At 44.6% G+C, this 16025-nt stretch overlaps 1 protein-coding gene across 2 annotated transcripts in view; it reads left to right on the top strand.

Moving 5' to 3' along the window:
• ADRA1A (adrenoceptor alpha 1A) overlaps positions 1 to 12452 on the top strand; it is a 56937-nt gene extending 44485 nt beyond the window's left edge. For both annotated transcript variants that reach the window (XM_083713674.1, XM_083713673.1), the window contains exon 3: positions 6034 to 12452. In XM_083713674.1, coding sequence (XP_083569800.1) covers positions 6034 to 6557 — 524 coding nt within the window. In that variant the 3' untranslated portion in view covers positions 6558 to 12452. The remainder of the gene's footprint in view (positions 1 to 6033) is intronic.
• The last annotated feature ends 3573 nt before the right edge of the window (positions 12453 to 16025 follow it).

The following is a 16025-nucleotide window of genomic DNA, read 5'->3' as shown; positions in this document are numbered from 1 at the left end:
AGATGGTATGTGTGATGTTGTTGGGGCCAGTAATGGTGTTGTCCGGGTGTATGTGGCAGCAAAGTTGGCATCTGGGTTTATTGCAGGCTCTGGTGCCAGTGTCTGTGTTAGGTCTGGTTGTAGTATTATTGTGGGTTATGAGTTGTTTAAGACTGGGTGGCTGTCTGTAGGCAATGAAAGGTCTTCCTCCCAGAGCTTGAGAAAGAGAACTGTCATTGTCCAGGAGAGGTTGTAGATCTCTGATGATGCGTTGTACTGTTTTAACTTGGGAGCTGTATGTGATGACTAGAGGTGTTCTGTTATTTTCTTTTTTGGGTCTGTCTTGCAGCAAGTTCTCTCTGGGTATCAGTCTGGCTCTGCTGATCTGTTGTCTAACTTCATCTGCTGGGTATTTTAGTTCTAAAAAGGTTTGCTGTAGATCTCTTAGGTGAGAGTCTCTGTCTGTAGAATTGGAACAGATGCAGCTGTAACGTAGTGCCTGGCTATATACAATGGACTGTTTGGTATGTTTGGGATGGTAGCTAGAGGCATGTAGATATGTTTGTCGGTCAGTTGGTTTACGGTATAAGGTGGTGTCTATGCGCCCATCCTGTATCTTTATAGTAGTGTCCAAAAAATGTATTTCTTGCATAGATTGATTCATTGTTAGGTTGATTGTGGGGTGAAAATCATTGAATTTCTGGTGGAAGGTGTCCAGGGTCTGTTGACCATGTGTCCAGATGATAAAAATATTGTCAATGTATCGCAGGTACAAGAGAGGTTTGAGTGGGTAGGAGTTTAGGAAACGTTGTTCTAAATCTGCCATGAAGATGTTGGCATACTGTGGGGCCATGCGGGTGCCCATTGCTGTGCCGCTGATCTGAAGGAACAGGTCATCACCGAATTTGAAGTTGTTGTGGGTAAGGACAAATTGGCAGAGTTTGGTGGCAAAGTCCGCTGTGGTTTTATCTGAAATGGTGTTCCTTATAGCTTGTAAACCATCGTTTTGTGGGATGTTGGTATACAGAGATTCCACATCCATAGTAGCTAGTATAGTATTGTTGGGAAGATTATTTAAAGATTGTATTTTCCTCAGAAAATCTGTGGTGTCACGTACATAGCTGGGAGCACTGATGGCATATGGTTTCAGAACAGAGTCCATATAACCGGAGACACCCACTGTAATAGTGCCAATACCTGAAATGATGGGGCGTCCTGGATTTCCTGGTTTGTGTATTTTAGGTAGAAGATAGAAAGTTCCTGGGCGAGGTTCTGTTGGTGTGTTTGTGAGGATCTGTTCTTGGATGTGTGGGGGTAGCTCCTTAACAATCTTGTTCAGTTCTTTTTTGTATTTTTGTGTGGGGTCTGAGTCCAATTTTATGTAAAAGGCGGTATTGGAAAGTTGTCTGTGAGCCTCCTGAATGTAGTCAGTTCATGATGACGACAGCTCCACCTTTGTCCGCTTCTTTAATTATAATGTCTGGGTTGTTTTTGAGATTATCTATGGCTCTCCTTTCAGCATGGTTTAGATTTTGTTGTAACAAAAGGGATGCTGATTTGGACCCCAGACTCAAGACATCGATACGCGCATGTGGCCCAGCACCATAGAGACAACTGGGTGCTTTATGAGAGAGGTTGGGGGTGGGCAGTAGGGCTGGATAAAACTGCCCATCACTTCTGATTTGTGATGCTATTCGCAGAAAACGAGCAAGCTCTCAAGGGTGCGAACAGAAGGCGCTTCCTTCTTCACTGCTCAGACTGGGGTCTATTCTCATCTCTGCTTTTGGGGAGCCAGGAATGAGGAGCAGGGGAAAAGGAGGTTCTGGCTATGTTAGTGCGAGCTCCCTCCATCCTGTTGCTTCCACAGCCTCTGCCTCACCTGCCTTTCTGGCTGCAGAGAGCCAGTGTGGTGTAGTGGTTAAGAGCGGTAGACTTGTAATCTGGTGAACTGGGTTCGCGTCTCCACTCCTCCACATGCAGCTGCTGGGTGACCTTGGGCCAGTCACACTTCTCTGCAGTCTCTCAGCTCCACTCACCTCACAGAGTGTTTGTTGTGGGGGAGGAAGGGAAAGGAGAATGTTAGCCGCATTGAGACTCCTTAAAGGGAGTGAAAGGCGGGATATCAAATCCAAACTACTACTACTACTCTTCTTCTTCTTCTTCTTCTTCTTCTTCTTCTTCTTCTTCTTCTTCTTCTTCTTCTTGCCAGAGTTCCTCCACCCCAACAAGCAGTTTACAGATGTTTCAGAGCCGGAACTTGCAGGTCCCTGTCCTTTCCACCACCCCAGCTGCTGAGGTCTCTGTGCCATCCCATTCATGGCAAGGTGGAGGAGGCCAGGAGACAGAATAAGTGCTGCAGTTGTGAAGAGCTGAGTGGGGCAGTTTGCATCCCCATATCCTCTCGAGATCTACACCCCAAGAGAAGATGGAAGCTGCCACAACAACCTGCCCAGGGTGCCACAAACGTTTAAATGCAGTCTTGATAGCTATATGTTGGCGATGACTGGTTGGCTATGACTTGCCATATACCCAAACTATATTGTAACAACATGATATCTTCCTGATTACTGCTTTCATCCTAATTGGCCAAGCAAATAATCTTGGAAGGTGAAAACACTATGTGAGGAATAAAAATTGTAGCAGATAGGAAAACAATGGCAACAAACAACCCTGCATTCGTTGCCTAAAAAATTAAATAGGAGAACATTTGGTACAGCTCAGTTCTGCATCTGTTTTAACCCAAAGGTGTATTCTTTGCTGAAAGATGCACAGTGTTCAAAATGCTTTTCAACCTCTGCAAAGGCACAATAAAAAAGAATGGAGTTGTGTCCCATGCTAATCCTACTCCGAGTAGGCCAACTGAAATTAATTGACATGGCTGGTTTATGTTCATTAATTTTAATGGGTCTACTCTGAGTAGACTGTGGCACTGTGCATGCATACATTCCCATTCATTTGCTGGCTATATGCTGGTTGAACTCTAAGTTATTAAGGGTGGAAGAAGCTGCTTGCTCATTCTTGCATTGTGAGCACTCTGAACAAACATTTCTCACTGAAGTTATTTTGCTTCTAACTATGACTCGTCTGTGCCTGACTTTAGCTGCAGAAATCGGAAGTCTGTTTTGGCTTTGAGCCACTTTGCTCTTCCCGTTTTAATTACTTTGGTGGGAGAAAAGCTCGCAATTCAATCACAGCTGAAATTACAAACTGCCTTGGAGCGCTAACAGCAGAGTGAGGCAGAGACAATGGCAATGTGGAAAGAGGGGGGCATAGCTCAGTGGGATGCTTTGCACAGAGAAGGTCCTATATTTGATCCCTGTGATTTCTACCTCAAAGGCTTCCAGGCAGCAGAGCTTGAAAAGATTTCTGCTTCCTATCTTGGAATGGATGACTAGTACAAAGTAAACAAAATATACAAGGTGGACAGATATGCAGCTCAACACAGATGAGCTAGTGGGGAAAGAAACAGATAGAGGGGTCTGGTGGTGGTGGTACCTTCCCCCCTGCTAGGGTGTGGGGTTTAGACAGGTGCCCAGCCATGCCCATCTCTGACGCCAGCCCTGAGCACTTTCTTTTTCAGCCTGAGGGCAGCATCCCCTCATGGGGAACCTTCTGGGAGCCCCATGTCAGTGGTTGGCAGGGCTAGAGCAATGGCAGGCAGATCAATGGATGTGACTCTCACTTTTCTACAGTTGCATGACGTTCCATGCAAAAAGGCACAGGTTTCGGCACACAGCTCCTTCCACCTTCCATTCAGGCAAGCATGAGGCATTATCACAGTCGAAGGATACAACTGGGCCCCCAATAGTTATTTTTGTGCCCTCCAAATTTGCCGTTTTTAAGAGGGGGAGTTTGTTTTAATAGACTGCTCCTATGGATCCTCTGCTGTAATGCCATTACTGTATGCCAAAAGTTGTGTGTGAGAGAGTGCCAGCCAACCAAACCCCAGATGACATTTTCTTTTTTTAAAAAAGGTCATACCCATTATTACTATTTGGCCACACCCACTTTTATACTTGCCCCATGCCCAGTTTGACATGCAAAGCCTGGCAGGTTGACCAGGAATTAATGTAGCCCTTTGCCTGAAAAGGGTTAGCCCCACCTGCTTTAAAGCACCTCTTTCAGATAAAGGGTTCTCCGTGTGGCCATCCTAAATGGCAGACAAATGAATGGGAGATGCTTTGGGCACCCCCTATACTGAGTTCACTCCCTTGACCCTGTAGTGTACCATTTGAGGACATAATTATGCCATGTGCTTTCCTGCCCCCACCAATGGCAGCCAGAGATGAGGAAACCCATGGTGTGTTGAGTGCAGGCATTGTGAGAGCTGGGGAAGAAGGCATGAAGCTGGGATGTCCTATGTCTGCTGCATTCCCTCCTGGAAAGAGATGAGTTTTGCCACAGTTTTACATGCTCTGGCACCATCACTTTTGTTTTTTCCAGGTGCATGAGAAAGAAGGAAACTGCCTTATCAGTTTCAGATTATGGGTCCATCTATCTCAGTATTGTGTACACTGACTGAAATCAGCTCTCTAGGATTTCAAACAGGGGACTCTGCCACCCCTGCAACTGAGCTACGGCGTGTCCTGTTCTTTGGAGCCTTTGATGGGTTGTTTATGATAGTCAATTTGTTTAAATTATCTGATTTTAATAGCTTTTTTATTTGCATTAGTTGTCTTTTTCAGCTGCCAGGTTACTGAATATGTATGTGACTTCCACTGTTTGTTCATTAGTGCAATTATATTTCATTCTAGTTTTAATCATGTTATTGTAAGCCACCTTAAGGCTGTTTTTATTTATTTCTGTGGATAGTTCTATCCCACAAGGCATGAGAGGGAAGGCAAGAAGTAATTGAAAAAATGAGTAGCTAAGTAAATAATGCATGGACCTGCCTTATAAAACTTTGACTGATCCAGAATACATCAGCTAGGTTAAACACTCAGACTCACCAGAAATTTATTTGGGGAAGACAAGAACTGTAACTCAGTGGAAAAGAATTTGCTTTCCACGCAGAAGGTCTCAGGTTCAGTCCTCGGCCTCTGCAGGTAGCCCAGAAATGTCCTCTGTCTGAACCCTTGGGAGCAGGTGCCAATCAGCTGCCTGGTTTGCATGTCACAGTAAGTCAAAACATGTTTTAGTGTGGATGTGCAAGTGTGCGGCCTCCTAGGAAGGAGATCACAGCTGCTTCACTGCTCCTTAGCTATTCTGCTACTGCACCATACTGAGCTAAGCCATAGCTGGATTTGAACATCATGTGAACATTGGCTCATGGTTTACCTTTTTCCAGACTTAACCACCAGCTGTAACCAAGATTTGTGGATTTAGTCTCTGTGAAATGTGTGTGCCTAGTACCAGCAATGTCATACCCTCCAACATTTCTCATTCCCCCCATTTCATCTGAGTAATGTTGGAGGCTATGCTGCCCCTTTGCCATATGTGTTTCTGCCTCCCCCAGTTCTTAATCCCCCCAGCTGACCTTCATTGTCCCCCACTTGTTTGGTGTCCCTCAGCCACCACACAGAACATTTCCCACCAGAGGAAGGGTGAGTGCCAGCACCACATCAACAGGTTGCAGGACACTCATTACCTGAACAGGTACTTCTGGGAGTGGGTCACCTTCCACCCACCCACTCATCCCTTCGCAATATGGGATTATGTGATGAGTGGGTGGGTATCTGTGTCTGAGTGTGTGTCCGTCTCTCTTCTGCCCGGCAGCTGCCCCTGTGTTTATGTGTTTGTGTTTCTGCTGCCTCACCCTATGCATTCTCACTCCCCCTCCCCAACTGACCCTCCTTGAGCCGCCATTTTTGTTCCCCACCCTGAGGAGCATTTTAGTGAGTTATTCATATGCTTCAGTCTCCCACAGTGAAATAAACAGGACTTAGAAGCTGAGCTTTAGCCATCTTGATCTCCAGAGACGTAATTGAATAATGTGGTGCTGGTGGGCACAATCAAAAACTTTAACCCCTGCCATGACTTCTTTCTTAACTAGTTGATAATCAGGAATTGTGCTTCTATTATTTCCAGTAATGGTTCATATCTTTTCAATTCCAGGTTCTTTCTTTCCCGAGAGCAAGCCCTCAGAGACAATTTTTAAAATCGCATTTTGGCTGGGATACCTGAACAGCTGCATCAACCCCATCATCTACCCTTGTTCAAGTCAAGAGTTTAAAAAGGCATTCCAGAATGTTCTAAGGGCCCAGTGCCTCCCACCACGGAGGTACTCAGCCAACAAATATTCCCTTAGCTTCAACCTCAATCATGCTAGCAACCACGTCGCCGAAGCTCCAAAAGACGTTGTCCGCATCCCTGTCGGCTCCGGAGAAACCTTCTATAAGATTTCCAAATCGGACGGTGTCTGCGAGTGGAAGCTCTTCTCGGCCATGCAGAGTGTGTCCACCAAGAGCACAGCCTCCAGGGATAAGGCCAGCTGTGTGACAGCCAAAGTCAAGAGCAACGGTTTCCTGCAGGTGTGCTGCTGTGCAAGGACATCAGGGGAAAGCATGGCAAAGGACCAGAAAGTGCCCACCATTAAAATACACACTGTCTCTGTCAGCGATAACGGAGAGGATATTTAAAGGCATCCATCATTCCGGTGGGACCAGAAGAGGTTTACATGCAGCATTTCAATATGGGCAACCTAAGGAGGGGGCAGCTTTTAATGGGGTAATGCAGACGGGAGAATGCCAGCAAGAGAATGATGCTAATGTGGAACAAAGCACATGAGCTTCAACTGAATCCAAGTTATTGAGGGAATCTCAGGCAAGGTGATTTAAATCCCATTGAAATCTGTGGGATTCAGAAATGGGACCACTTGAGGCTGGACTTCTTCAAGCGATTCTGCTATTATTTCCTTGCTATTTTCAAGGCTCTGAGGTTCAGTTAGTTTTATTTACAACTGTTTAGCCATTGCGCTCTTAACTTTGGGGTGGGGTGGAGGAAAGTGTTGTGGCGTGTCCTACAATAGAAATCTATGAATATCTGTTATTGGTTTCAACAGAGGAACTTCTTTCTGGCTCTCAGCTTTTATGTCGTGGAGTAACTTCATACACCTAAAGGGGGAATTTGACAAGGCAGAACCATGAGTTAATTGGAGAAATGTGATGGTCCTTTAACTTGACTCCTTTCTTTTTGTTGATTCCAGTCCTGTGAAACTTTGGACCATGTAGCTTAAAAGACACCAACAGGGTAAGGGGTGGGGGACTTCAGTCCCAGGAGCAGAATGCAACCCCCTAGGCCTCTCCAACCAGCCTTTGGGGCTCTTCCTGTGGTACATCCCTTCACCCGGCCTCTAGTTGGCCCTGCTCCATACATCCCTTAATTGTTTTTGCCAGGCTGGAATATGTCATTGAACTGTGATAATGCCTTTTGCTTGCCTGGATGGAGAGGTCTGGGGACAGGGGACCTCTGGCATTTGTATGGCTGGAATATACTGCACAAAGACAAGGCACAGCCATTGCTCCCTCCACTCTGGCCCTGCCCACTACTGGCATGTGGCCACTGGAAGGTTGTCCATGGAGAAATACAACCCCTGAGGATGGGGGGGGGGGGAGAGCTTTCCCACCTTTGCAATAGGGAGTACACAGCTCAGAACTGGCCCTGATTCTGCACTTGGCAACAACAGTTCAGAAGCTTGTGTACCCTTCATATGGACGGCAGACTTGCTGAGAACGGCTCCTTCATCCCATGTGGTCAAAATGTGGGAGGGGAAACACTACAGTCACATAGGCAAGGAAATCATATGGGGGTCTATGATAACAAACCAGTACGCTCCCTCCTTCTGGGGTGCTAATCAAGTGGACTAATCCATATGATTAGTTCTGGACATGTAGTTATAATATTCACTCATGGGACATCATCAAAGAGAAGCAGCTCCCACAATTTGTGGTGCAGATGTGAAATGGGTCTTATTCCCTCTCCCTCTCACAGGGACCATTTCCTTATTCCGAAAACATTTGCAAAAATCTCTGTGTATCATTTTGAAGCTTCGCCTTCTCTGTGTTCCTCTTTGTTGCCTGCCTTGTAGTACATTCATTTTTGAAGTGCAGCATGTAATGGTGGAAAATATTCTGTAGCAAAAGAATGTACCTTTGTCATAATAATGATGCCATGAAACTGCCCTCTGAGTTTGTGGGGCAATTCCCAGCCCCTCCATCAACACCTGTTGTATTTCCTTTGTACTTGTTTGACTCCATCCCATCCCACATGGGCCACACCTGTTCCTTCAATAGCCTACCTCTACAGACTTCAGGTCATACAATCCCTTTTTGCTTCCTTTTGGGATTTCCAACCATTATTGTTGTCATACCTACTCACTTAGGGTACACGGGCAATGTGAAATAATTGGAAACTGTGGAGATTCATATTACAAGGTTGCAGTGCAACACTGGTCCATGAGGGCAAATGTGGCACTGCCCTCAGCCAGCCCATACCTGCCTGACTTCTTACACACAGCCACCCCAAGGGGAGGCCTGTGCTGTTAGGTCCCTCCTCTTTAGTCCCTGCAGAAGTCAGCAGGGAGGAAGATGGAGACAAAACCGGAATTAGTTGGCTGTGCCTTTCATTGTTCTGGCTCCGTGTACCATTGGCCTCCCTGCCTTCCACCCTACCAGTCCAAATGGGCACTAGCCAGCACTGCACTGCAAGGCAGCCTTTTGTAATTCTCATTTGCAGAATTGTGGGGCAGCAGGATTTACTAAGGCACCAATGAAAGAGAGGTTCAGATACGTGTGATGTGGGTTATTCATTATGGGGATACTTGTTGAAGCATTGATAAGACTAGGGTTTAAGGCAGCCTTTGCCACAAGTCAACATCAAAGATTCAGTCTGTTTAAATCATGTGCTGGAGATTGGGGAACATGGTTATTTGGAGTCATCTCAAGGAAACAGAAGTGAAAGTGCATGAAACAGTGATTCAGTAAGATTCAGAGTTTGTCCACATTTCCGCCTGTCCTGTGCCTAGAAAGCATGAGTCCAAGAGGTCTTCCACTTGTCTCATGTTTCTAGGCATGGGTCTGAGCAGTTTTCTGTTTGTCTCACTGCATTCCCTGCAAAAACCCACTCTGTACTGCTGAATTGAAGCAAACTCTAATCTACAGTAAACTTGATTGACATTCAGGTTTGATGGTGTCACAAAGAAGCCTCTATCCCCCCCATGCATCTTTACAACAGGGTCAATTTAATTTATGTTTTCCTGCAAAAAATTCTGTTCAAAATTGTTTCTTAGATCCTTTCTTGGTCCTGGATTTCATAGAGTACTCCAGGGAAAGGGAATTGAATTTAAACAAGTTCAGGTATGCTGTACAACTGTACCCATGGAGACTTATTTCAATTGACTTTGGCTAAATTAAATTGCTTTTTGTGGGATTACCAAAATATAAATCAATCCCCTGCAACAAGGATGAAGCAATTTATCTTTCAACTGTTGACGTCAATAAGAGTATTTTACATTAATATATTAAAAAACAAAAAACAAAACCATGTTCCCTCATTAAACCAGATTACCTGAATTTGGATGATCAGAGACCTAAACAAACAGGAATGAATAGCAGTTGCACAATATGTAATTCTGAATAACTTTAAATTTGTCCATTGAGCTCTCTATAAGCAAGAGCTTCCTACACTAGGGCCAGGATTGGGAAATGTGCCCCATGCTCATTGGAACTGTGTGTGGAACATTTCTTAAACACGGAGGTTAATGGGGACTCCTTTGCTGCTAGTGGACTCTAAGCTGATGCACATATGCAGGATTTATTGCTTGATGACCAAGTGGGTGAAGGGGCCATTTCAGATCAAATGGTACACCAGAACTTCTAAACCATTTAAAATGCATTGGAAAGGATCCAGATTCAAGCACTAGACATGTGTCTACTCACATGTAGAGAGCTTGCATGTAGCAACAGTAATGGGGCCATACTTACAGCCCCACCCCTGGTACCGCATTCCCATCACATGTGTTGATATAAGCCCTATTAAAATCAGTAGGACAAGTTGCTCATCATGACGGCCTTAAGTCCAATTGGTTCTGATAGAACTAAAGCAAGGCTAACTTAATATAGATTTAAGTCAATACTTTTAAGTGAAGTCATCTCACATTTTCAGCTGCCAGTCATCATGTTTGACAAATAAAACAGTGAAAAGGCATGTCTACATTATCTAGGGCTGCCATACATCTGGAATTTCCTGGACATAGCCAGGATTTGTCTCTCAAAAATGGCATCCAGGTGGAATTTTTGAAAAGCAGCAAAAATGTTCAGGGAAATCCAGGCGTATGGCAGCCCGTATCAGAAGTGTAGGTTTTTTGGCAATTTTCCTTAAAAAATAGGTTTTAAAAATCATTTATTTATTTATTTACTGAGATTTTGCAAAAAAAGGGGGGGGGATAAAAGCTGAACAACTTTTGTATCTGGACATTCACTTTTTGAAATATGGCAACCGTAGCACAACTTCAGTCTATATATTGGACCAGGAATATTATGTTTATTTAAAAAATATATATATACAGATTTCGGGTTGCCAAAGTTTGCTTTCTCTCTGGAGTGCCTAACATGAAAAGCTTTTCATACCATGCCAGTGTCATTCAAAGATTCACAAGACCAAACATATTTATAAGAGCTTTTCCCATTTTGTTAGGGATATCAAGAGGCCTGACAGTATGGCTGTCATTTCCCTCCCTATTGCTATAGCCTCATAGGGATTATATAGAATGTGTTTTAGACATTGAAGGACCAAAAGCAGTTCACAGCAAATGTGAGGTTTGCAATGTAGTAATTGACCTTTAAGGAAGCTTGAAAGTAATTTGATTTGGGTGTTTTTCCTTAGTTTCAGCCTGTCAGGAGATTTCTGCACCCTCTGTAGAAAAGAGGTAAAGTACACATTTGGAATTAATAGTTCTCAGCTCTGTACACCACACGCTATCTATAGAAATAATCTGGCAATTAACTTTGTAATGTAGGCAGAAAATGCATCTATAGCATCAGAAGAAAATGGGATTCAATGCAGTAAGCGAACTCTAAGAACTGAATTGAACTGCATGCTAATCCTTAAATCTTCACAATTTTCCAGTATCCAATAGATAGGAAGCTGCTTTTTCTATTCATCCAGCTAGCTTATTATTGTTCTGCAATGACTGCTAGTGGCTTTTGAGGATTTCAGGCAGAGATCTCTCCCAACCCCACCAGGAAGTGCTGGGGCTTAAATTTGGGACTACCTGCATGCAACACAGATCCTTTGCTACTGAGCTACAGTGCTTCTTGCTTTAAGTTACAGGGAGGCAGATTTTGGCTGAGCATTAGGAGACACGTCTTGATGGTATGGGCAATATGACACTTACCTAGAGGGATGGTGTGCTCTTCTTTGCTGGAGGTCTCTAAGCAGAAGCTGGGCAGCCACCTGTGAAGGGAGCTCTAGCTCTGAATTACCTCAGGTTATTTGTTCTGGAGGTCCGGTCTTAACCTGAAACTGTTCTTAACCTGAAGCACCACTTTGGCTAATGGGGCCTCCTGCTGCCGCTGCGCCACTGGAGCACTATTTCTGTTCTCATCCTGAAGCAAAGTTCTTAACCCAAGGTACTATTTCTGGGTTAGCGGAGTCTGTAATCTGAAGCGTATGTAACCCAAGGGACCACTGTATTGAGGTTGAATTAGATTGCTGAGCTTGACAGCAGCATATTCTGTGGCCCTTAAAAGCAGAACTGGGTCCTGCCCTGGCTTGGGAGGGTGTATGGCATAGGCGCCAACTCCTTAGGGCTGAAGACACCTCAGCCCCCTAGATATTGTTTAGTAGGGGGCTCAGCACCCGCCCTCCAATATTGAGAGGGTGGAGGAGGCTGAGCTCTGGGATAGGCCCGGTTTCTCCAGCTTCTGGCACGGGGCATGGAATGGAGCTGCTCCTTCTTCCCCATGAGACAAGGTGAGCCAGGGGCACCGCCGACACTGCTGCTTGCACCGCCACTGCCTCCTCCTCTTCCTCCTCCCACCACCGTGAACATGAGACTTTTGGCAGTAGCAGCTGCAGTGACCACAGCCTGGGCGAGTCTGGAACCCTCCATGGCTGGGGAACCCTGCTACAGTACTTTGTTTCTGCTGCCCTCAGGGAGTGTAGCCCTCAGGCTGCAAGAGGTTCGCAAGCCTAGCGTAGGACAATGCTGACTATAAATAGAAGCTGACAATATACATTTGAAGGGGGGCATTTTTGAGATGCATTGTGGGAACAGCAGAAAAGAAAAGAAAAGAAAAGAAAAGAAAAGAAAAGAAAAGAAAAGAAAACTTCAGCAGAGGATAATAAAGCATATGATTTGCATGCAGAATCAACCCTTTCTCCTGAGGGACTGCGGATTTTAATGAGCATTAAAATTGCTCATTACCTCAGAAAGGATAGTGTAGAGTTGGAAATGGTTCAGAAAAGGGCAACCCAAGCGATTAAGAGGGTGGAGCAACTCCCCTAAGAGGAACAGTTACAGCATTTAGGACTTTTTTTAAAAAAAAGTGACTAAGAGGCGATATGACAGAAGATTATAAAATTATGCATAGCATGAAGAAAGTGGATAGGGAAAAGTTTTTCTCCCTCTGCCGTAACACCAGAACTCGTAAACCAACTTCCAATTAAGCTGGAAGATTCAGGACTGATATAATTATTCAATTATAAGTATTTCAGCTGCGGGAAAGTAGACAATTTCAGGGTTGAAGGATCTACATTGTTTTTACTAGAACCCCAATACCCACCACCTAGAACCTGGTGCAAATGATATAAACTTAGAAACAAATCATTCTGAATTTGTAACAGAACTGAACAAAGCTCATTGTCCTTCCCTATAAAAATCCCACTTCTGATTACCCCCAGTCCTCTTATTTCCCGCAATATATTCATATTGGGGGAAATCATTTTCTTGCCACTATTCTTAAACTATTTGGAGTGAAAAATCCTTGCTGTTCTATGCAAGTCACCCAGGGATCAAGACCAGCAGATCAAGACCTACTTTCTGCTCACCCTTGATTTTATTTTGTCACAGTTTCTGGGGTCCAAAGCTCCTCAAAATAGGAATCAATAACCCTTGGCTTACTACCAGGCTAGGGATACACCAATCTGTCAAATGTTTATTTTTCTAAATTTCACATCCCCACCCCCCACCCCGCATCTTAAGTCCCATTCTTCCCATTTCTGCACAAGCTTGTGATTTATTTATTTGTTTATTTATTGAGGGGGGGGGCAGGAATCATCATGAAAATGTATTTATGTGAATTTCTCCCAAAATGCACATTTTTCTATGCATTTTCTCTGAATTTTTGCAAGCAATTTCTACCAATTTCTGCATTTTACTTTTCCCTGTAATAATATTGTTTGGTTGGTGAACTGTACCACAAAATTCAGAAATGTGCAAATTTCACAGGAGCACAATTTCAATTTGTGTTTTGTTTCAGAAATTGCAAAACAGGGTATTTCCAATGCATTTCAAACTAATTTCTTGCTCATTGCTATTCCGCATCACCTGCATTCTGAGCATTCATTTTGATCTGTTTGCAGCCAGGTTAGACATTATCACATCAAGCATTATTCACACCACCCAGTTCATTTTCCTGTCCTTGGAAAAAGTCTGGTCTTTTGGGAAAATCAGGATTGCTTTCCCCACTTCCTGCTACCTCCTCCCCTCAAGATGTGGCCTCTAATATCTCCTCCGCTTTCCATGACTCCCACTGAGCTTTTTACAAGTTTCTCAGAGCCAGATGCATCTCACTGTTTGATCTGATTGCAACTCACGAGTAAACTGCTAGTTTGGTGACTTCTTCCTCCCATTCCCCATATCAATGTATTTTCATTAAGAGTTTGTTAAGATTGGTGTGTTTGGGAGAATTACAGCCTGCACAGATTGTTATGGTGTTCCAGACATGGCTGCTGAATGGCTAGTTGGATTGTTTGGATTTCTCATACCCATTCTATTTTTGGCAGGATTTTACCTGCTATAATAGCCCCCCCCCCACAAACCCCAAATTGTAGATCTATAGCAGGGGAGTTTTTACTGAGCTGTACCAAGGTTTGGTCACGCTGTACAGTCCATCAGACATTAATCCTAAACTAAACACTCTGCTCCTGAACTGAAATGTTATCGGGAAGGTGTCAGTGTGTTTGGACAGGCTAAAATTAGAAAAGTGACACTCCTGCTGGCATGATTCCATGAGGTATGAAAGTCAAGGTTGGGTTGACACAGAGCCCTGGCCTTGGAGGGTAGAGGCTTGCCAAATAAACCCCGTGGAGGAACCCTGCAACCAATGACAGTTTGTGAGTTGGAAGTAATTTGCTAAAACATTTAATCCCAGGATTGTGGTATTCTGTCTAACAGTTCTGTTATAGGCTTCCTAGACAAAATTTGCTATTCCCAGAGTGGTTTAACAGTCAATCTGTCTTCCCAGGGAATTCTGGGAATTGTAGCTCTGTGGGGGGGACAGGAGACTCCTAACAACTCTCAGCATGTTTAACAAACCACGGTTCCCAGGATTCCTTGGAGGGAAGTCATGACTGCTTAAAGTGTATGAGACTGCTTTAAATGTTTGCTATAGATATAGCCATAGTGCTGGCTGGTGAAAAACAGGGAGGCCAGCAGTAGGTGGTGCCAGAGTCAATGTCAGGTGGAACCAACTAATTTTAGCTTTGTGCCTGCTGAGTTCTACATGGAGAACCACTGGGACTAAGGAGAAGGAAGCTGACCGCCAGGGCCATCCCCTGTATTGGTTGGAAGAAAGAAGGGTCTGAGCTTGGTGGTGCAGTGTCCCATTCATCCCAATGGACCAGCCTCCACTGCCTTTGCTCCTTAACCTGCTGCTGCTCCACAGCCAAAGCATCATACACTGTCAAGGAAACACCTTCTAGCCGACTGCTTTATCTAAAAAGGCTGTCTCTTGTGCACCGATAATGATTACTGGGGGGAAAGAAAGAAAAAACAATGGACTTCTCTGCTCCCTAAGTTAACAGCATCTCTGGAATAATGAGTTGTCCTCAAAACCGGTGTCAGGGACTGGAGTCTTTGGAAAGCTACCAAGACACCAATACCCTCCAGAAGGGCCAGTTTCAATCCTTGACCTGTCACAGCTGCCATTGCCTGCTCACTTGCTCAGCTAAGAGCTCTCTAAGTGAGCAGGTGACAAGCGAGGTGGAGGGGACATCTCCTAAGGAGAGGCCATCTCACAAGGGCATCATGCCAAGGGCCACTGCCCAAACCTGCAGTCAGCCATCTCCTTGTTTGAGGAGACCCTGGACAATATGTCCTCCTATGGACCTCTTCTGCCCCTCTCAATGGTGCCTGACTTGGCTGCAGTGGCAGCTGTACAAGTACCAATGGATGGCTGTGTCTAGCCACTCTATAAATTTCCCACATTGCCCCAGGCCAACAGTAGACTGGACCTGACATGGCTTGCCTTTCAGGGTCAGAAAAATAAATAAGGGGGTAGGGCAGACATTGTCAGTGAGCCCTGTGAAGGAACTGGGGCCCTTGAAATTGCCCAAGGACAGGAGGTGCTGACACCATCCCTGACTGTTCTTACTTTTTGAAGTGACTTTGTAGAGCATACAGATAGAGCAAAAGTGCTCCATCATCCTTGTGTTAAAAAGATCCTGAGTATATTGAATTACTTTGCAGAGTTAGCACACAGCATGAAGCTGACTGTGCAATGGATCCTTTGCTGAGAGATGGCAGGCTTACCTTGGCTGCAATCACACAGAGATACACTTGCTGTGGAATCATGAAAAAGGCTTAGTTTGTTTTTATAGGAAATGCAAAGTTGGGTAGAAAAGGTTCCTAGCTCTTACTAACTAAGGTGGGGGTGCAAAGGACTCTTGCACTCCACAGAGGTACATCCAAAGAGGTCCTGTCTCCAAAAGAGCTCAAACAAGAAAAAGGGGGAGGCACAAAAGGAAAAGCTGCAAGCTGAGAATGTCAGTAACATCAAAGGAAAGGTCATCAGGAAGATCAGGGAGACCCTTTAGGAATGTGAAGGTTCCCTTCTCTATAATATAACCCCATGCAAACCCCTTAGCAAGCTGAGCTGCATCCCAAC

The sequence above is a fragment of the Podarcis gaigeae genome, assembly GCF_964106915.1.
Source record: "Podarcis gaigeae genome assembly, chromosome: 15".
NCBI classification, from domain to species: domain Eukaryota; kingdom Metazoa; phylum Chordata; class Lepidosauria; order Squamata; family Lacertidae; genus Podarcis; species Podarcis gaigeae.
The sequence above is the reverse complement of the archived record's forward strand: the minus strand, read 5'-3'. Positions and strand labels throughout refer to the sequence as shown.